The sequence below is a fragment of the Vanellus vanellus genome (assembly GCF_965231255.1).
Source record: "Vanellus vanellus genome assembly, chromosome: 19".
NCBI lineage: Eukaryota > Metazoa > Chordata > Aves > Charadriiformes > Charadriidae > Vanellus > Vanellus vanellus.
The window spans coordinates 10,568,992-10,591,393 of NC_138924.1; the positions used below are offsets into that span (position 1 = coordinate 10,568,992).

General features: G+C 40.4%; 1 protein-coding gene across 1 annotated transcript; it reads right to left on the reverse strand.

Annotated features, from left to right (window-relative positions):
* Positions 1 to 207: 207 nt before the first annotated feature.
* Positions 208 to 18,508, reverse strand: CA4 (carbonic anhydrase 4; the record flags this gene model as incomplete). Its single annotated transcript, XM_082493047.1, has 9 exons — positions 208 to 396; positions 1,451 to 1,614; positions 2,566 to 2,629; positions 2,895 to 2,987; positions 3,721 to 3,878; positions 6,274 to 6,444; positions 7,211 to 7,258; positions 18,161 to 18,232; positions 18,451 to 18,508. 9 exons carry the CDS (start codon positions 18,506 to 18,508, stop codon positions 208 to 210), a joined length of 1,017 nt encoding a protein of 338 aa, XP_082349173.1.
* Between the last annotated feature and the right edge of the window lie 3,894 nt (positions 18,509 to 22,402).

The following is a 22,402-nucleotide window of genomic DNA, read 5'->3' on the forward strand; positions in this document are numbered from 1 at the left end:
TTAGTGCAACGGGTTTCATTTTACATAAGAGCAGCAACAGAAGTCCTTGCTTAGTGTCAGGAGGAGGAAAAGGTTAAATTCTGTATTCAGATACGATTCGTGAGTTGGTAGTTAGAGAGAATACTTGATACAAAAGCCCAACTAAACAGCAACAAAAAAACCCCACAACTCCAAAAAGCCCCGAACCTTGAATGAGGTGAGAAGTGTTCATTGGCAAAGATAACTCAGGAGGTACGTAAGCATCAGGACCGACATTAAAACCTTAGCAGTAGGCAGGAGGGTGCTAGCACTGGACCAGTACACCTTTCGTTCATTCAGAAACTGAACAGGCCGGAAATTTTCGGTCATGTGAGTTGAGTTGTCCCCATCGAAGCGAACTGTTGAGAATTGAGAAATCTGCGGACATTGGAGAAAGAATAGATATTGTTAAATTCTTTTTCCATGGAACAGTGGAAATTGTGATGTTATAAATCTGCAGTGCCTTACTCTGTGGCATTGTTGTTTTGAACTGTATGGATGCATTAAACGCTGCAGGAAACAATGTGACGGAGGCTTCTGCCAGAGGTCACCACCAGATGACTTCTCTTAGCCTTTGAAATCACAGGGACTTCCTTTCCGTGTGAGCCAAATGCTTTATCCAGCCCAAAGGCCTGGTTACACCAGTCCTCTTGACGCACACAGTCCTGTCCTCGTCCATCACGTCACAGTGACACAAAGTAAGAGGACTAGGATTTCTTTCCTCGCTTCAAATTTCTAACTGCTTCAGCAAGAAGCTGGCTCAGAGCAAGCACATGCTCGCTCTTGCGTGCTGTGGTATGGAGGCTTGCGTGTGTGACTGAAGTCATTATGACTACACTGCAGGTAAGGAACGAAAATACAGGTGGTGTCTCTCGGCCAGGCTGTGCTGGCTAGCAGTATTGCTGAGAGGCCACTTCAGGACATCAGAATTTTTTAACAGTGCACTCTGTCAGCTAAACAGTCTGCATTTTAGAGGCAGTCATGATTCAGTCTCCTGTTCTTCTCTGTAGGAAAAAAATGGGTTGCTTAAAGCTGATGCTGATAGTCTAAAAGTTTGCATTTTTAAGTATTCTGTTTTGGTATCCGAATACTTGTGACAAGAGAAAAGCAGTGAAATTTGGGTGTGAGCAGATGACTACAGTGGAAGCGCTGCTTACGAAGCGCTGAGCTAGGTGTTACCTGTGGGTTTTTTTGGCTTTCTTTTCACATCGTCATTTCCCCTTCCTTCCCCTTTCCTGCCATTTTTTGAGAGCTGATTGAATACGGTCAAAAAACTGGCACATGTTTAGACGCATGCCAAGCAAGTGTGTGTGTCGTAGGAGCAAAGCAGTGCAGCAGCTAACAAGCCTGTGCTGAATTGTGGGACTGAGCCGGCAGCTGAAGGGGCAAAATAACCGTAACAAGCCTTCCAGGCTGTGCCTCTGTGACTTACCTGAGAAAAACTGAGTTCAATTGGCTTCTCAAATACTGTCCAGATGACACCCTCGTGGCAGTCGGGAGTGGTGAGGGAGCCCTCATACCGATAGTACCTTCCAAGCTCTTCCTCAGGTGGGAGAAGAGAACTCAGTGGCAGAGGATCTATCTGTCCTGTTTGCCCTGGACAAGCCATGAGGAAATATTGCTTGTAACGAGTGCGGCCACAGGTATTATTCACATTTGTCTTCAAACGCGGCTGCTGCTCGTGGCTGTGTAAAGCCTCATCCCCACACACGCTCCCCACGCCGCCTGGGGCAGCCACAGTGCACCGCTCGCGAGATCCCTGACTGCCGACTGCAGGGTCCCACACGGCACAAGTTACACACACCTCTCCTGTTAACACTCTGCATTCTCACTTCGCTTCCTCCAGCAGAAGCAGGAATACTCATTCTGGTTCTGGGGGGTTTCTTCACCGCAGATACGGAGAACTAGATTTTCTCTCACCTGCGGTGCTCTGAGTGCATGACAAACTAACCTTTATATTTTGGCTTTGACTTTCAAGTAACAATCTCTGCTGTAATTAGAACAGGATTAGACCATGAACTACATGGTAGTGTATGTGCTCAAAATAAATATATAGAATCATAGAATTGTTTAGGTTGGAAAAGACCTTTAATATCATCGAGTCCAACCATAAACCTGACACTGCCAAGACCACCACTAAACCATGTCCCTAAGCACCAAGTTGGGTGGGAGTGTTGATCTTGTTGAGGGTAGGATGGCCCTACAGAAGGATCTGGACAGGATGGATCGATGGGCTGAGGCCAATGGTGTGAGGTTCAACAAGGCCAAGTGCTGGGTCCCACACTTGGGTCACAACAACCCCATGGAAGATACTGGCTTGGGGAAGAGTGGCTGGAAAGCTGCCCGGAGGAAAAGGACCTGGGGGTGTTGGTTGACAGTCGGCTGAATACAAGCCAGCAGTGTGCCCAGGTGGCCATGGTGGCCAACAGCATCCTGGCTTGTATCACAAATTGTGGCCAGCAGGACTAGGCAAGTGACGCTGCATCTGGAGTACTGTGTTCAGTTTTGGGCCCGTATGTTGTGTTTTGACCAACACAAGTGTCTTACCTTTGTATTCAAGATTCTCTAATTCATTTATTAGAGTTGCATAGTTTTTATTTTCTTCTTCAACCTGAAATGCAAATATTTTGATTCCAGATCATGCATTTCTCAGCAACTGGTTGCTTTAAATTAATTGTGAATAAAACAGAAAAGAACCACAAGGCTAAAAGACAACAGCAAGCAGAATACAGAAAAGGGTGAAGAAACCAAGTGCTGGCACTTAATGCCTGCAGATGACAGGGAGGTTTAGGTCTTGGACTACTGTAACATTAACACAATCACTCAGCCAATTGCTGTTAGATTTGAGATGGGAAATGAAAAATTTGGCTACCTACCTTTATAAAGAATGCTAACACAGCCACACCATCCCCTTTTGTCTTTGCTTCTGTTATATCCGAAACATCTTCTCTTATGTGGACAATATGAAGCTGTAACACAATAGTCAAGGCAAATTATCTGTTCATTTTCTTCTACAGTTCGTTGTTGTAAGGGCAGCCTGGTGGCCTCTCTGCACCTACACTGCAGTGGGGCCAGAGGTGCTTTGCTGCTCACGGGCTGGGGACAGACAGCCCGAGGCCCTTGACCTGAGGCAGGGACTATGCAATAAACAGACTATCATTTGAAACTTCATTCATCAAAAACGGTGTCAATTCATACATCTCCCCAGAAGGTGAAGTGATCTGTGGACTGCTGCAGCCCTTGATTTTCAGCCTGTGCAGTGGAACAGGCAGATTTTTACATCATCATTTGAAAGAGGGGTGGTTTCCTTCCACCAGCCCATGGGTATCAGCACTGGTGTCTTGTCTTGCCTCGAAGAGGATATTTTTTTTGGCTGCATAGGCCAATTCATGGTTGCAGTCCCAGAAATGAACACGTAATCTGAACGAGCACTGTGAGAGTGTAATCAGACTGTATAGACTTTTAATTATTTCTCCTCCCCAAACGCTATATAACTCCAGATTTGTTGTCTCTCCGGTGCCTTTGCTATGCCAAACTAGTGTGTTTTCCTGTGTGTTCTGGTTAACGAGCAATATGTCCTTCGATCTTTATTTCCACTGTTGGGGTTTCGTAGGAGAACTAGCCAATAGTTTTTGTGTAACAGTATCTTAAAAAGCCACAGTGCTTGAATCAAAGCCATAGCAGACAGAGAGTCTCACCTACCTCCATGGCTTGTTTTTCTCCATCTATGCTGTGCTCTGACCCAGGAAGGTATTGCTTCCCATCTCGGTCTCCCCAGTGCAAATGAAATTCTATCGCCTTGTATTTTCTTCCCAGACCTCCACCTCCAATTTTAGGGGATGTGCTTAATGTTACTTTAACTGGGGAGAACAAATAAGTAGTTTAAAAAAAAAAAAATCAGATCATACATTAATAGTATTTGAGAGTAGAGATGCATGTTCTTGAGATTCAAATTTATCCTAAAGTTCTGGCTTGGATTTTCATACCGAGTGTTCCAGCAGTTCAACTCTGCAGAAGCTCAATTCCTACAAAATGCCAGCTGAGATTAATTTGAGGCGAAAGGGAAAAATATCACTGCCCACTTCCCAGTAATATGCAACAGCATTTGGACATCCCACTATGAGGTGGCACTTGGAGCTTCCATTCCCATTTCCATCTAGGATTTGCTCTGTGAAATTGAACGACTTGTGTAGAGCCTCACTTGCTGGAGAACTGACCTACTCAATACTTCAGATTAATAAATAATAATAAATAAAATAAATTTGTTTCCCTTTGTAAAATGGAGGAAAAAGGCAGGGCACTATTTTGGATTGTTCCAGGATAAGGGTTCTGTAGACTTTTATGGCATCCACTCATATATCCTTTGGAGTATCACCAGTTAATTGCATTTTAAAGAAAACAGACTGTCTTTTCTTGATTGCGCTGAGGGGATTTGTAGGGATTTTTTCACACCATTATAACCCCAGGAGCCAGAGCTACTTATACCTTTCAGAAGACCCTATATTCCTTCATTCTTTGTCTATGAGAACACCTTCTGTCAAAGTATTCTTAAAAGTAAACTTGATCACAGTGCATTTGATCTTTAAGCATTGTTTTTATCTCCTTTTGTCTGCATTGTAACATTTGTTTTGGTCAGGGTATAGAGATATTCTGTTTTAATTTAGAGCAGTGTTGCAAATTAAGCCTATTTAATGTTATGCTTGATCTGTTGTTAACAGCAAAACAAAATTTTCTTATGAAATATTTTTCTAGCTATAAATCACCATCACTTCCTATCCTCGAGACTTTGGGGATATATTTTTAAAACTGACTTATTAAAACATCTACATTAAGCACAATACTTTCTTTCCATAAGAAAGGTTGTTTTGACCTGGATTGAAGCCCCAGAGATTTCACTTCTGTTCTGAATTCCGAATGAACTGGAAGCTTGCATGAGTCATTTAGTTACTTTGCTTTTTTACCTGTAAATGGATGAGTAACATATCTTTGTTGGGTTTATTTATTTAGATTGTAGGACCTTTGAGACACCGACCTTTGCTATCTGCACATCATCAAACATAATGATAGCTTAATCTCACGTAGAGCTTCTAATTGCAGCTGTAATTTAAGTAATGACAGTTTCAGCGTTGTACTCATCATAGCGCAGGAACTGGTTGCTCTCAGAAGGAAGAAATTTTAAAAGCTCAGATTAGAAACCTAATCCTTTTGCATGGCTGGGAAAGATGAGAGTTCTGACCAATCCTTATGAATATTAATTTTTGTGTAAAAGATATTTCTATGTACAGCAGCTGTAATATGGAGATTCTAGAATATCATTCTGTAATGGGAAAGTCATTAACCCATATACTAGTGAAAAGTCAAAACGTCTTTTTCTTGTGGTCTGTCAAAATACTGATGTTATAAACTAGAATCTCTGGCTGTGAAAATCTACCCAGATGTCTACCTTCCTACCTTTCCATTAGGAAAATATTTGCCGCTTGCAACTTCCCATTTTAGGGATTTGGCAGTTAAAACAATCCATCTAAGATATAGATAATTAAAAAAAAATTAAAGTAATTTATTATAATATTGTTGAAGCATCATCATTAGTATTGCTTTTAGTGAAGAAATAGAGGAAGTGAAACAGCGCTAAATTACTATTCACTGATTCACTGTTAAGTAGCAGATCAACAAACTCACATTAGATTACTTCTGCATGCGGGGAAAACAGGTTGAAATCTCAGAAGATTTCAGCTTATTATTTAAAGAACTAGTAAGACACACACACTGCAAGCCACTGGTTGAATGACTTTCCAGGATTGTGGTGCTCTTCTGCAGAATTCTCCTTTGTATAGAAGCAAGAGTCAGAAAGGGCAAGCCCAGAAATTAAGGGTATAGGAGCATTCAGCAGAAGTTATATACCACTACCAAAACTGTTGTCTTAAAATCCTACACTCGCCTGCCTCCTAGCCCTTAAGGTTCCCTGGGCATCTCAAGTTCTCTTACTGCATATGCACAGAACCAATTTCTGCTGAGACGCTCGAGGAACTTGTCCAGGATCCAAAAAATGAGATAATTCCCCAAGAGCTCCCAGAAGACCTTGGTTCAGATAGTTTTATTGCTGAAATATAGGGGTGCTATCTTATTTTTGCTTGCTTGCTTTTAAGTAGCAGTAGTGATATTGAACACCTTGCCAAGGACATGGAAGAAGTGAATGGATGGTTCCAAGTGAAGGCACGAGTAACATAATAACAGTTATAATTTGATAGTACTTGCCTGTATGTCCATTATTTTCTATGTTCCATTTTGAAGATCCCTTCACATCATATCCTTCAAAATTCAGAGGCTTAAGGCTTTTGTCATGAATGACGTTTTTGGTGACAATATTGATAGGTGACTGTTTGTTTCCCTTGCAGGTGGCGTATGTTGAATACCACTGTCGAGGATCTATTTGAGGATGAAGAAAATAATTTTTTTCTGTACACTGCAAATCCTTGATAAAGCCAAACCACCAGTCAGTCGATAGATTCTTGCTTGGGAAATTGGACATGTCTTTGGATGTTGGAATCAAATACAGGATCTTTCTTAGCATATCCTTTTTTTTTAGTTTTAAAAATATTAATGTCTGTTAAGAATATTCTGTTAAGCTTAATAGGAAAATACGCACGTGTAAATGGCTGTAAAATAGAAAGTGAACTACCACTGAGGTTGGCTAACTATAAAAATTAATAAAAAACAAAAGAAGGTGGTGCTGGTGCTGGTGCTGTTCCCAGCAGAGTCAGTTCCAGGGAGGGCTGGGCAGGACGCAGGGAAGAGCAAGGGGGCAGGCAGCCTAGATGGGTATGGCTGATAAAACAAAAGGTGCAGTTGCAGGTAAAACATTAGGACTTTTCATGACTGTCCTTAAGAATTTAAATGGCTGTCTATACCCAGCTTGCTGGCATGATTACCTCTGGAGCACATTTAGAGTTCTTTTTATATTTTTAGCATTACCCCTGGCTGAAACAAAATTAAGAGTTAGAACAAACGGGTATCTTCAAAATACCCTTCTTTAGGTATCCTGTTTAGCACTTATGTTTGTATATAACATAATCATGCAACATTAAATGCCAGGTTGTGTGAATTTTTTGCATTATTTCTGTAAGAGGTCTTTTCCAAAAACAGAAGAATCCAAACACTAATGTAATTGGAAAAATAAATTGTTGTGCAGTACCTTTGCACTGTGGATGTTCATACTTCTGTGACTGATAGCACCAATGGACTCCAACTAAAATAAAATAAATAAAAAATCAGATACTGAAAATCGGATGAATGAAAAGCTGTACAAATTGTCCCCCCAAAAAAGCAGATGTGAAATGGATTCACAACTTGTGATCCTCAGAGAGTGATAACTGGGCACGCAGTTTTAACAACCTCTTGGTTTTGTCTGCCTGATTTTATTTGAGTAAGATGTTTAATCTCTTCAATATATAAATAACAAAGGCTGGTAAGAGGTGAGTGCTTTGCCTGTAAAGTGTGGAGCACACCATCCAGCAAGTCTAGCTGGGTTCTAATATAAAATAATTCAGAAAAGAGCATAAAAATCCTGCAGTAGGCAGCACTGTCTCCCTCTAAATCTCCTCCTCGTCTTGAGTGTATCAGTTTACACCTGTTAATAACCATTCCAAAAAGAATGCTAGCATGAAATTGTAGAACTCTGGATGGGTTGCAGTTCTAAATAATTTGGTTTTGAAACTTTGGCTTCAGCAACTTCTTCAGGCAAGAGTTCCACATCTGAATATATGTAGTGTTAAAATAAACTTCCTTTTCTCAGTTCTGTACTTGCCACCCTTTCATATAGTTGTATATTGACTTATGCAAGGTGGCTTATCTCACTTCATTCCAGGAACTATTTTAAAGATTGGTGCAATAAGGAATTTCAAGAAATGAAGGATCCCATTACCTAGAAGAAATGAAGGATCCTCAATCTAACTCAGCTGTGATCCCACACAGATGGTTGAAAAATTTTTCAATAGAATGTCTTAATCTTCGTTTTTCATTGTCAGAAGAAATGTGAAGTTCAGAGGAAGAGAGCTGATTTAACTTAGTATGTGTTGGTCTAGTCAGAAAAGTAAGATTTTGTTTATTGCAGCATGCTTCAATGGTTGTTTATAAGAGCAATGAAGTTTAAATGGGCTTTAATAGGAATAGTTCTCTTTGGCTATTTAACTTTGATCAATAACAACTCAAACACTCTTATAATCATGATTAATACTATCGTTTCTGTTTGCCTATGGTTAGTAAATTACAGACATTTTAATAAATGGCTAATCAATTTTTAGGGATTATTATGGAGGAGTCCTGTCATTAGATTGCTAATTACCATAATTTGTGCCCTTTTACAACAAGCACATGTGCTGGAAGGCTCATAACTGCTTTTAACACCTTTATCTTCCTATCAGTAACATAGCAATACCATCTATTAAGTATTTAGAAGTTATAAATAGAACCTTGATATAAAACAGGGCTAGCTGTAATAACAGATGGAGACTTGTATGAGCTTGTGGAAACTAATATAATCTTGAAAAAAATGATACTGTTTAAGTTCACGTCTCTCAAAAATTAAATTTATGCTGAACACTATAAATAATGTTGACACTTTCTAGTTAAGCAAATGTTTGGTCATATTGAGAAGAAAAGTAAACAACATTGCTACGTTCATATTGTAAGAGCTGTAGTGATTTCTACATTGTTTGACTAATATTTCATAATTAGCAAAAGACTGGTTTTGACAAGGGTTTGTGTTGTTTTGACACTCTTCTAAACATACATAAAACTTAGCTTTGGGACCTGCCATTTCTAAAATTGATTGTCGCATTTTGTCAGGCCTGTGTACACAAGCCAGCAGCCAGACCCCCAGCAGCGCTGAGCGATTTCCCATCTCCACTGGGAAACAGTAGAACCAGAAGTTCCAAACACGGAATGTCACCAAGTGCCTTAATCGATATTTTAATCAATAAATGCCTAGCGAATACCAGGTAAGCCAATCTTCACAATGCTTGATTATGTTTCATATGTGTTAGTGTTTGCATGGAGAATGACTGCGCACATATTTTCGGCAACTGCTCGATCCCAGTGGTCTGTATGTGTTTTAATACTGGCTGCTCCGGCACCCCGTAATTGGAGTGGTCTTTTGCAGGTTGCATGTGCATGAACCTTCAGGAGAAAAAATGCTGCACCACAAGAATAACCTGGACACAAATATTTAAAGGTGGTAGCATCTATGTGGCGTGAGAGGATAGTTACCTGCAAAGCTTTGGTCTCAAACTCTTTAGGATGTGAGTTAAACCAGAGAGGAAAGTTGTCAGGTGAGAAATCAAGGTCGGTTGAGGTATTCCGGGCTGTTTACAGTAAATTCTTGGAACAAGGTCTACTGTTCTGGGTTTGTATAGTACCTTGCACAATGGGAGTGTGATCATGACTTAGACATCAAAGCATTACTGTAATGCAAATCAAATTTTACGGTTGATATGATTCACAATTAGCAGTAAGTGCAGCAAGTTCATTGTTCATTTGGTGCAAGGTTGTGGAGCTTTTAGACCATGACCATAGAACCATGAAAGTCAAAGACGACCACAGGAAACACTGGGAAAGGGTAAATATCACCAAATTATGGTATCAGTGGTCCTGATATAGTGTCTCTGTACCAGAGGAGTGAAATGGAAGTGGGTTATGGAGCCTTTTATTGCTGAGTCTGAGAGCAACACTCCTCAAACAAAGCAACCATGGACTTCTTACCATCTGAGAGGTGTTTGGCAGGTTCTCTCAAATAAGCTTGTGTGTTTCAATCACCTTCTAGTAGACTGACATATAAGCACACTAAAAATGTTTCAGCCTGCACATCAAGATGATGGGGAGAAAAAGTTTAGAAAATTAAAATAAAAAAAAAATCCACCCCTCAGGTGGCTACCGCTGCCTTACATCCAGGACTCAGGAGTATTCTTTCCTTTGTCTGTTGAATGCAACATGCACCAAATAATCAGCATCTAATTTTTGCAAGCTTTCTGCAAAATTCCTAATGTCAACAAACTAACAAAGAATTACTGTTTTTCTATCAAGTACTTATCACAGTTGTGGTTTAGAAAGTGGGATGGTATTAGTGAAGCAGAACAGGATATAAATTCAGCAATTCAGAAAAAGGTCCTTAAAGCTGTTAAACCTTAAACAATGAGCTAATTAAACATTGCAGAATGCCTGAGCAAACAATGAATTAATGTTTATGGTGAATTAGATTTTTTTTTTTGTTGGCAGTAATGTAACATTAGACAACAGGATCTTTTGTGTAGATACTGCTCAGGAGGAACCAAACTGCCATACCCTGTGTCACTTACACGGAGAATTTGCATTTGTATTTTATTTGAGTTAGGTGTGATTCCTCCCTACGTACAGGGACTTTGCATTTACGATGGTCCTCTTTTCCCCCTAGGCTTTATGGCTTTATTTCTGAAGCAAGAAGGAAAGATACTTGTCACATGGAGTTGTCTGTGGTCTTAGGTATGATTATGCCCTAAGGTATGTTGTCTAGTCTAGTTTTTATTGTCTGAGTGGCTCCTGCCACTTCCCTTAGGAGACTTTTCCACAGTTCATTAGCCTTCACTGTCAGGAAATGTTTCCTGTTTAATAGCTTATATTTTCCACTTGCTTATCTGCATCCCATCACTCCTAGAAATATCATTGAACCACCCTAAACAATTCTTTTCCCTCCCTGGTGTTTACAGCATTCAAATAGTTCCCTCATAATTTCTAATTCCTGTTCTTGCTTCATCCATCCTTTGTTCCACCTCTTGACAATGTGCCCTTCACCTTTCCACCATTTCCACTTCTAAGTCTTTTGCCTCTCTTTCTCTGAAGCCCTTTTCTTACAGGGACTCGGTACATATCGGAGCCCATCCTGCAGTCCTCTCACCTGCCTGATCTTTTGATAAAAGCTCAGCTCCCCCACTTTCTTTCCTCTTTTTTATTATATTGCTCAGAAAAATGCAGCAGAACATGGGGGGTTTGTTTGTTTGTGTAGTTGAGGTGCTGAAACCATTGCTGTGATATGAGCTGCCCCGGAGGGTTTCATAGCTTACTCCCACACCTTGCTGGTACACGTGAGTTAAGCCATGAGCATCCACACTTTGCTCAAGATAGTATTAGATACTAGCCAGGATTTCCAAAAGCTCCTCACCTAATTGGCATTAAATAGAGACATTTGCACTGTTCTCATCGTTGGAAGTAATATAATTCAGTATACATATCCAGTAGGTATACATATCCACCTGGACTTACAATTGCTATATTATCAACTATATCTGGCTCTTACATTGTGTTATGGATTCTTGATTTGAGTGGTGATGCACCATATGATAGGTGTCACCTTGACTTTACTGGGTTTTAATTTAGAGCGGGGCTGAACTGGGCTGAAGGCCTCCTCTTCCTTCACAAAGTTCAGGACAGTTAAATTTAGGGAGTCTCTCTTGGCAAGTAAGCAGTTCTACTTATCTCTGTTTCTTCCTTGTCAAATTTACAAGTGGTTTCCTGACCGAAGCTGTTTTTTGGCACCAGAATATCTGGAAAACAATACAATTACGTATTGTTTTCATTTTATTGTAAATGTTTTCAATTGTTTTAGTTATCAAGCCTAGCTTGGCAACTTGAGGAAAAAAATCCCTTCAGTTGAGAACTCCCTCTCCTGTTCACTTACACGGCTGGATGGAGGACAGTGCTTCTGGCTGGAAGCCAGGGTGTTAGCAGTTTGCCAATGTGCTATTGTGTGATCTAGGAAAAGACCCTTAAGCTCTTTGGACCATGGTCAGATTGCCTGAATTCCATAAAAGTTCCTAAATCTACTTTGTCCTACTTGTTGCCTGCTTACTGCCCTACTTGGACCTGCTGAGCTGCTGCTTGGAAGCCTGCAGCTCCTCTGACGCAGTGCCGAGACAGGTGGTGTTTGGGCTAGCTGAAAATCACCCTTTTAATTTGACAAGCCACACAAAAGAGTTACTAAAGCAGGTTTTTTCCTTTTGGATAAAGTAGTTGGAAATGTATTAATTTTATATGTTGACGGTTAGCTATTTTTATTAACTGTATTTAATCTCTTGAAGTGTGAATGACCGTTATGCCACCAACAGCCTGAAGTACTGCGCCCGTAAGAATATCCTCTGTTGCTTTTTAGTTAAAATCCCTTCTCTCTCTTTCACTGACTGACTCCTTTGTTTGTCCCTTTAGATCTCTTGTCACCCTCTTTCAGCCATGTCCTTGCTGACAATTCGTTGTTTTCTGAGAGACACAGCTGATAGTGCTCCCCCTGCACCGCCGCTTTGCAGAAAGCCCAGGCTGCCCCGAATATCGTGGTTCTCATTACGGCTCTATTGTCCCGGTTTCAAATCCATCCCTAAAATCTGTAACCACCAGCTTTGGAGCAGAGTGAAGGCTGGCCCTTTCTATGAAAATGGCAAAAGCTAGTTTTGCATGTGGTATATTTTTAGCTTTGTTTTGTGTTGGCCTCATTCTATTTTTAGCTTGCTTTGTGAAACTTATTATCTTTAGTACAAAAGACAAAGCAACTTAAAAGCAAGTGGAAACTAAGTCTGTCTTTCTAATTAATGAGATTGCTGAACACAAACTGAGCATATATGCATATATACGTAAGTGTTTATACATTCATAAGTATTACACATCCTCAGGAAGTCCTGATCTACTACTTTGACAGGCAAAATCAGTTCCACATGTTTATTTCTAGATTTGTGTATCTCTAACCATGTAAAAACAAGTGTTTGTGATCATTCGTATCTCTTCTATTCAGTTTTACCTGGAAATTTTATTGTTCATAATGATATACATCTGTATGTATGGACATTCCAAGCTATTATGTGGAGTTAGCCTTGAAAATAAGCTTTATTGTAGTAGTGAAGCATTGCAAGTAACTATATCTGATTTGAGCTCAGTGTTTATAATTGGCACATGTATTCATAAATCACATTTTTAATGAGATCTTCGACTGTAATACATATAAACTAAAGGAAAAATCCAGAGATTGGAGGTTTCTAGATATGCCCTATAAACACTTGCAAACTACTTCCTTTGTGTCAGAGAATTAGAAGGATGTTTTTAGGTGTGACCTGTGATACTGTCATAGCCTCTGTCATATATGTGTGTCCTCATAAATTTGCTGTATCGAAGAAGGAAGCTGACCTTCAGCAAAAAATGAGGATCCAGGGCTAGGGTGATTTGCTTCTGTGGAATATTTTGCTTTGCTTTGTTTACAATGAAGGCAGTGTCAAATAAAACTCAGAAAACCTTTTTTTAGTATTTTAAAAATTTAATTCAAGCAAGTAAAACTCAGAAATCCTTTTTTTAGTATTTTAAAAATTTAATTCAAGCAAATTACTTCATGGCTTTACTGTCCCTTTGTGGTCTTTTGTGCTGGGTTTATGATGACCAATCCTATGGCTAGAAATGTGACTAAAAATCTAATAACAAGCCATTAGATATATTCTGCAGCATAATAAAACATCTCCTGCCATGTCACAAGAGGGGAAAAAAGCCTGTCTGCATGGAGACAGACACCTAGCTGAGGAACTGGACCTTGCAGCGTGTCTTGAAGACCTAAAGGTTTGTGCTGCTTATTTGAACAGCTAAAAGAAAGGTGTTTCACAGCAGTGCCTGTCTATGAAACTGCTCTTTTGCTTCCGGTCTTCAAAATCTAAATGTAAGAGCTAGGAGAAATCGTGACTGCAGTTTTCGTAAGTATCACAGTACGCACCTTGCAGCACATAAGGGATATTCCAATTGTTATGTTATAGGAGAAAGGAGAATAATACTTAAACTGAAGTAATGTCTCTGGTCACCTGCGTATGGCTGCTATGTATGGCTTCTACCACGCTGCTTCCCTTCCCCCAGAGCTGAAATGAGGAGCAGCAGGAGAGCGCCCTGGCTTGGATGCTGGAGAAGGACAAGGTGATGCAGCACATTGCAGCTCTGCATGAGGTCAGCTAAATGGTGAGTTAATACAAATTGATGACAATGTAGTGTACTCACGCTAGTCAGGCTGATCCTTAAATGGAGCATCACTAATGTGATTGGGTCCACTGTGTACATGGAAAATTGCCCACTCGTTGCATGTCGCCAGAAACAGGCTGCAAACTAGTGAACAATGATTTTTGAACTTGGAGCTGTGATGCCCTTGGATGCATCAGCCTAGTAAAAAATCTGTCTGCTCAAGAACCTCGATGCCTATCAAGGCATCACATAGGTGTATGCTGCCTTAGGTGCAGCGTAGATAAAACCAAAGCAGGGTTCGTCTAATCTGTGAAATCATTCAGCACTACATGCTATATGCAATCACTCTTCAGCGTCTCAGAATTCATGCATGGGGATGAGGGGCAGTTGGATTCTTATGTGGTGGAGACAGCAGAGGTGATCTTATAACACATACATGTGTAATTCTTTAAGAGGAAGTCAGGACCTGCAGATGAATGTAGATTACAGCAAGGTGTGACTGCACCGTACATATTCTTGAATAACTTCGCACATAGACTAATGTGAAGAGAATCAAAGCATTCTTGTTCTGACACAAATTTATCCGTTTGTGCAACACAGATGTGTCTGGGTGCCACGCCTGGCAGGCTGCAGAAATGTAAGAAGTTAAAAACATTTCAAAGTTTATTCCATATATGACTCTAATACTGTCTTGTAGCTGCCTTTCAAGAGTCTTCCAGTGATATACAGTGTTGTTTCTTTGCCTGCTGGGCTTGGTTCTCTGCCCCCCAAAATGAAACAGGCTGTTACAGTTAACTGAAGAGCTGCTTTCTGGCTCCACTGTCTCACCTGCTGCTCTGCCACAAGCGCTTTTCATCTTTTGCTGAATTTTAGTGTCAGAGAGAGTGAGAATGAAATTGTTACAATGCTTTACCACTTTGAGCCTCTATGATAAGCTGTGGAAGGAAGTATGTGTACTCTGAGGTTACAGTATTTGCATCCTTGGATATCCTGGTCAAGCAATCTGTGCCCACTCTTCTCTCAGTCATAAACCCCCTCCAGTTCTAAGCCAAATATGACCGTGAATATGAGAGTGTCTAAACCTCTGTTCACCATGACAGTCCCTCTTACAGAGCTCATTTGCTAAAATTTAGTTGCAGGATCTCCATTTAATAGGAAAGTTCATGAGTTAAAAAATATTAAGATATTAAGTGCCAAGTGCTGCTACTGGTCCAGCACAGATGATACAGCTAAAAAGTTCTCTGCTGCCTGAAGCCTGCTTGTGCACTTTACACAGCCACATGGAGAGGGGAGAGTACAGAGCGGTATCAGGGGGTAGCTCTTGCTCTCAGTGCACACTCAGCAACCTGACAAATGGGAGCTCTTGTTTCTTCTTGCATACAGTGGATCTGACAATGATGGCATAGACAGATACGTATGGATGATGGTAGGCAGATTCATGTAAGCCTTTAAATCTATTTTGGCAGCTTGAGTTATCACAAGGAAGAGAAGGAAGCCCTAAGCAACGTATCCTGCATAAAGATGACAACTTGAGATGCAAAGACTGTCTTCACTGAGACAGTAGAGATAACTACTTTGAGATAATGTCAGTGATAGCTTGTCAGTTATATTTACTCATTTGTTGGATTAGGTGGGTGGAGAGAGGAAAATTGAGGTAATCCATATTTCCTAAAGAACCTATGGATTACTGCCTAAAGCAGCTATGTCTTACTGCCTTTTCTCTATGTTGAAGGTCTTATATTGCAGTTACTACTCTTCTTTCTTAAACAACTGAAAATGCAACTTTTCATCCCAGAGTGTATCTAAGTGCACCAGCATTCCAATATAATATGTGCAGTCTATACCATTACAAACAGCCATGGAAAAAGTTAAAGCATCTCTTTTTACGCTGCTTATAGACCTATCAGGTATGCTTTGTATTTGAAGGACCCCGAGGAAACATCAGACTGAGAATTAATGCTGACAAAATCAGTGCCAGCATGGTTATGTAAATTTTATGTTTGTGGAAGTTGAAAGCATGTAGAAATGTAGAAAATTAGAGGAATCGTGTTCTATCATGCATCAACGTCTTGGAGCACTACAGCATGGACTGTGGGAGAAAGTCTTCTCATGGCTGAGTCCTGGTTGGTGATAAAGAAAAGATTAAAACATGCTGGGGTTCACTCCATTCCTCTTAAAGAAAACTGTTTTTCAGTAACACATGGAGCTTGCTGTAACCCCACTACAAAGCTTCTAGATGGATGTATATCACAGTCCTCTACAAGTGGTGTTCTCTGGATTTCACTAGACTAAATCTACCATTAATAAAACCTCTCTCTCAAAAGTTTTGCAACGTTCCTGTTGGAACATTGCAGACATTTTGCCTCTCCTGCCTGTCTAGTAGCAGTACCAGAGGGTCATTGATCTCCTAAAGGAATCAAACAAGCCATTTGAGGTGCAGCAGTGCAGCTATTAATGGAACATGCCAACTGAGATCCATATAAGTCTGTGGATGAGATGTTGGACAGAGGTTCAAGCTAGATGGTTTCTCTCTCTTCCTGGTGCTGATTGATCTCTGGGCAGGTGGCAGCACCAATGTGCTTCAGTTTCCCTTTTGTAACATGAGGACAATGAAGCCTGCTTCTTTATAAAGCCCTGTAAGGACTATTAGTAATGATTTTAAAATGTAGGTGCTATGATATTAAGCCAGGTCAAGGCTGAAAGCAATTTGAAAGATTAGGAATCAGTCATATTGACTATTTAAGTGTGGTGAATTATGAGGCTGCCCAGATTAGAAAAACAGCTGTGGTGAAAGTATGTTAAATGAGCTGATAAATGGATATCACTCAAGCTAGTTCTGAAAAGTGGTCAGATAGAAATGAAAGCCTTGTTTAAAAAAACCCAACAAACCAACCTTCCAAATATAACAAAAAATAATTTAAACTCATTCTCAAACATTGAGGTTTCTTGAAATGTTCAGCCTTTAACTTAGCATAGTGTATCCTGTGAAGCTTCTACCTCAGTAAAAGGTTTGGAAAAGAAGGTGGAGAGGAGAGTGGATTTCTTGTGCATTAATGACTGTGTAGATTGCCTCTACACTCAGAGGAGAAAGTGGAAATAATCATGGTTGGGAAATAAAAGCTACAAAAATATTATATGCATTCCCTATCTTACTTCCGTCTGCTAAAGAACTAATTACTAATACTAATCTAATAAAAGCCCATAAGGGCTTTCTAAATAGTCTTTCAAGGTCCTGTAATAAATCCCTTAACAGAGCAGTAAATTTAACAAAGTGTTAATCAGTTGGTAATCAATATCAAGCAAACACCAGTTGTAGACTTAGGAAGAGCAAAGGTTCTTTGTGTTTCTGTTTACCTGTACCACATGAGGGAAGCCTCCAGAGACAGAATACCTACAAAATGCAGACTAAAGAAGAGGGAAGGTATTTGAATTGACAGGTAAAAATCTGGAAAAGGCAAGCTACTGAGCTGTGGATATAGCGAATTAAATAGGAACAGAGAAATAAAATGTGGGAAACCCCCATTTCCCCAGTGCTCAGGCTGTGCTCCTTATGGCACTTTCTGAGTACCTCAGACCTCTGTTACTTTAAGTCTGACAACTGAATCTTGATCTGCTTTAAAACTGTGTCCCTTTAATAGGCTCTTGGTGCAGTGCTTCCCTCTGATACCTCTGATAATATTGTATCTCTTTTTTTCCTTAATGCAGTCTAGTCTATTTTAGTGCAAACAATAGACCCTTCATTACTATTAAGAACTGCAGTGTTTATCTTTAATTTTGAGGCTGTGTGCTGATATTTACATAGGAAAGGTGATTTATTCAATGTTATAGCATTGCTGATCTAATAGAAGCATAAAAATACCTTCTGCATTTTTCAATACTAATTATAGGTCGCTATTTAATCTAGTCATCGTAAGTGCACAGTGTACTTATGTACATAGTGCACACAGTGCAAAAATAGATGGATCTGCTGGGCTAATGCAGCAAAGACATATTGTTCTTTCTTTCTCAGTAGTCAACCATAAGATTTTCATCTTATATCATAAATGGCAAAGAAATATGAGTAGAAGACAAAACCAAGCTCTTTTTGAAATATTAAGAAGTTTCCAGATAAAGAAATCCTATTTTGATTTTTTAAATTTACATATATAACTAACTATAGAGATCAAGTCAAACCTCATTGAGTTTTCTTGGAGGAGGAAGGCAACTAGAATCTCTAAAGGTGAAAAAAAAACCCACTCGTTCATTCATGAGAAAAGTCAAGACTTGGTATTTTACCACAAATAATAAAAGGCAAAGAAATAAATAAAACATTCTCCATTTGTTGTATAAAAGTATTAGAGAGTCGGTACTGTATGTACTGATAGTCAGAAACAAAACATAAATAAAAGTAACGTTGGTACATGGGGTTAGAAAGAGCAGACAAGGACTTACCTACTGCCTCTGTCTTGAGAATGTGCAGAGAGAACAGAACAAGGAACAGCAATTCCATTATCTATTTTAAATAGGCTCAGTGTTGAAACCAGAATTGATTAGACTCCTTAGTATGTGATCATATTTCTGCTCTCAGTTTTATACTGGAGTAAGTAGTCCTGGACAGACCTGAAAGCCATAGCCAGGAAGGTGAACTCCTCCCCTTTGTAATTTCTCCAGATTTACCCCACTCCTGATTTGCCTAAATTTATTCATTTCTCCAAAATGAATAGCACAAGGAATCAGGTTTTCTAGCACTAAGCAAGTACCCTGTAGTGAATAACTGATACTTTGCCACCTATGCAGCTTTAGGAACTTATTACTAAAATGGTACATTTTTATTTACCGGTAGCTATTTTTTCTGGCAACCCACATGACATTTGATTAACTGTGAATGTGTGTGTTAAGGTTAGTGTTTTGTTTCAAAAAAACCCCAATGAAACAAGCAAAAAACCAACTCCCTTTCCCCCCCCCTCCCTACCCTGCAACCCTCCAAACAGCTCCTCAGGGCTGGAGTAGATTTGTGAGACTGGAAAATGGGTCTTCTGTGTGCAGTATCAGGAAGTGTGCCATACCAACACCTTACTTATATATGCTTTTGCACTTAGTGAATTAACTGAGAGTGCGTTTTTTGGTTGGTTGGTTGGTTTGGAGGTTTTTTTGTCTTTTTTTTTTTTTTTTTTTTAATAATACTTTTTCTTCCTTTTCCTGCTCCTGGTGCTACGGTATAATATATGCAGATATTTTTTTTTCTGTCCCCTTTGCTTTCCTTTCTGAATGCTTTAATTCTGTGTGTCTGATTCAGAAGCAACTCAGGCTTTATGTTCAGCAAACAAAGGCGTGTACAGAAAAGTGGGGCTACTATGTTTTGCTCTACAGTTGCTATTATAGACACTTTTTCATCTTTTCATTTGGGGTTGGATTTTGATACAGCTGAGGAAAACAAAAGAGGGAGTGCAACTTCTTCTTCCCCTTCCCCAAATGCCTCCCTGCACCGCGGGGGTGTGACCCACATGCTGGGTTGGGTGCAAGAAGAAGAGCAGGATGCTTGACCCAGTTCTCCTCCATGAAGGGGTGGACAGAACAAAGAGGCGTTACGCTGGCTGCACTGAGCAAGCCTAGGCATCCAGCAAGGGCTGAATGAAAAAAAAAAAAAAAAAAAAGCCAAGAAAGTGCTGCTTGCCTTTACCGAGAGCTGTGGGCTCCCGGGTGAAGTGTATGGCCAGTAAGACAGTAGTAGGGTCGCACAGAATCAGGACCTGTAATAACAAAGGGAAAACTGACAGCTGACTTATGAGCAGGTCTTTTATTCATAAAAAGGATGGCTATAAATAACATTCCAACAATGAAGATTTGCTGGGTAGTGTTTTTCCATCCTGGATTAGGTAAATTAAAGCATGAACAGACGATGATTTGCCTAGCACATGGTGCTAAGATAAATAGTTACTGCAGTGACAAGAACAATAAGGGAATTTGTTGCGTTTTTTAACTTCCTAGTCTGGCAGTCTCGGTGGAGCTATCTAAGCAAGGTGCATGCTGAGCACGTAGAGAGAAACGGGGGCGTGAACGTGGTGGTGTCAGGCGGTGTCAGCCTTCAAGGGCACCTACAAGACATTTTACTCTTGGGCTTTTCTATTTTTCTTTTCTGGGGACGGTCTTCAGTGGGGGAGCTGAACCAAAGCTCTTTGATGAATTTTCTCGCTCCGTTTGTGTTTAGTTGTCTGAAAGCTAAGAGCCTGCTAGAAATCCTCTCTTTAGGACTGAAAAACCTGAGGGTTAGAAATTTTGATCTTGAAATTCAGGATTCTTGGGTTTGGGTTGGTTTTTTTTCCCTTTTTTTTTTTTCCCCCCCTTCTGTAAGCTTTCCAGCCTATCATTATTAAAGTGGTAATAGATTGCCCTGCGGTCATATTAACTAAATCTGTATTTGTGCAAGAAAGAGAAGGCAGGCTCCGGGAAAGACATTCTCTTTCCTTATAAGGTCTGTAATTTAAATAAGCAGGGAAGACATCATGTGATCTCCATTTTTTTCCTAAAGAAACTTACCTGACAGGTGCTTGGTTGTCAGTTCTCGATGACATCTTTGCACCTAAAGATAGTTTTGGAAGGAATTGCGCAGTAGGTGGGATTTACATAAAGGCCTTTGGACATTGAACCGAAATACATATGAAAATACATATTAGTCAGAGAAGCTAAGAGATAAAGTTATGCCGGGAGTCTATCGCATATTATTGCACTTAAGGCTACTTTTTCCCGGCATAATGATTGCAGTTGTGTCCATAGATAGATAAGAAGAGGAGGAAGTATCAAAACCAACAAAAACTGCGCTTGAGAGCCACAGCAGCAAAGATTTTGGAGATGTTCCCCCCCAGCCTGGTTTCTGAAATGCGTGAGACCTGACATTAGCCTGCTGCTACCGAGAGGGCTTCGCGGGAAGTTTGGAGAGACTGACGTGATGTCTAATGAGACTTGGATGTGTCTGAGCCAAATGATCCTACCATGTGCTGAGGGGAGGAAGTCCAGAGCTGTTCCTAACCTTACAGTCCTAACCATGCAGTCCTCCCATGTCCCAGCAGCGCAGGCAGGAGGGGATGAGAGCAGGCTGGGTCTGACTCCGTGGCATAAATGCATGAGTCCCAGTCAAAGTCAAGGTGGTGGCACAGCTCTTTGTGCAGGGAGGCTGAGCTGTTGCTCTTAGAAGGAAGATCTAAGGCTTGTGAGGAGGGTGAGACCGACTTGAGTCCAAATCCTGTTCGTGGATGAGCTGACCTGGGAGGAATCGTCCCTGCAGTGGGAGAGGGAAGCACTTCCAAGAGACTTAAAACACAGATGAATTTCATGATTAGTGACCGGGTGATTGGGAAACCTCCTTTTCAGAGTGAGAGAACACACTGGGTTCTCTTCATTTTGTTGTGTGTTGTAATTGTCTTCATTAGAGTTCCCTGACCATGAACAGGAAATCTGGAATTTCATGAGCAGTAGCTGCTGGTGAATCAGAAACATTAAGTCTCCATCTTTCATACGAAAATGTGGTTTGGCTGTGATTCTCCCTGACTCTGCTCTATTGGGATCCTTATTCTAATACAAGGTCATTTCCAGTGCGACAGTAAGAAGTATTTTGCAATAGCTCTTTATTTGGCCTTCTGCTCAGCTCTGGTGCATTAACTGCTTACTACCTATTTTAGGCTGTACCTTACAATTAGACCCTGTATTATGGGATGTCATCATTAGTAAAGCTGAACTTCTCTCCTTTTCCCAGTATTTATGTAAAGCACCATTCTTTATGTAGGGGGATAGTCTTCATCCAGTGAGTGATGAAACACTAACAGTGTGCAATTCAACATTTCCTAGAATTATGAAGATGTGCTCTGAAGGATGTGTGTCTCTAAGCTGTACGTTCATCTCTTTGTGTTCACAGCCTGTCTCGTTATTTTGCCTGGTTTGAAGCACGCACGTTTCTGACCATTGCCGCCTTCTAAGAATAGTCCTCACTGTGCCTCTGTAGTTGTTTAGTTCAGAAGGAAGATGCCCTTTGCATGGACCGTTTCATGTCTAAAGGGATTAGATGCATTCTGGCTTCTTTACATATAAATTATTGGTGAAAGGCTTTGTCTACCATGACTTTGGTTTCAGGTATTTATCCATGTTTGTGTCCCTTTAGACAGCCTAATACAAGTTCCTCAAAGGTGCAAATAACAGTTCTGGCATCTGAGAGAAATGTTTGGGCTCTGCATAGACAGGGAGAGGGCCTGGTTATGGACACCCTGGTTAAGGGTGTTCTTGCAACGAGCTGTCCTTGCCATTATTTTGTGGCTTGTAGCTAACATAATGCTAAACAGCAGTTGGAGACGTTCAAGCCTCATAATTATCTTTACTTTATGTTCCTGGTAAGGGCTGTGAAAGCATAGCCAGG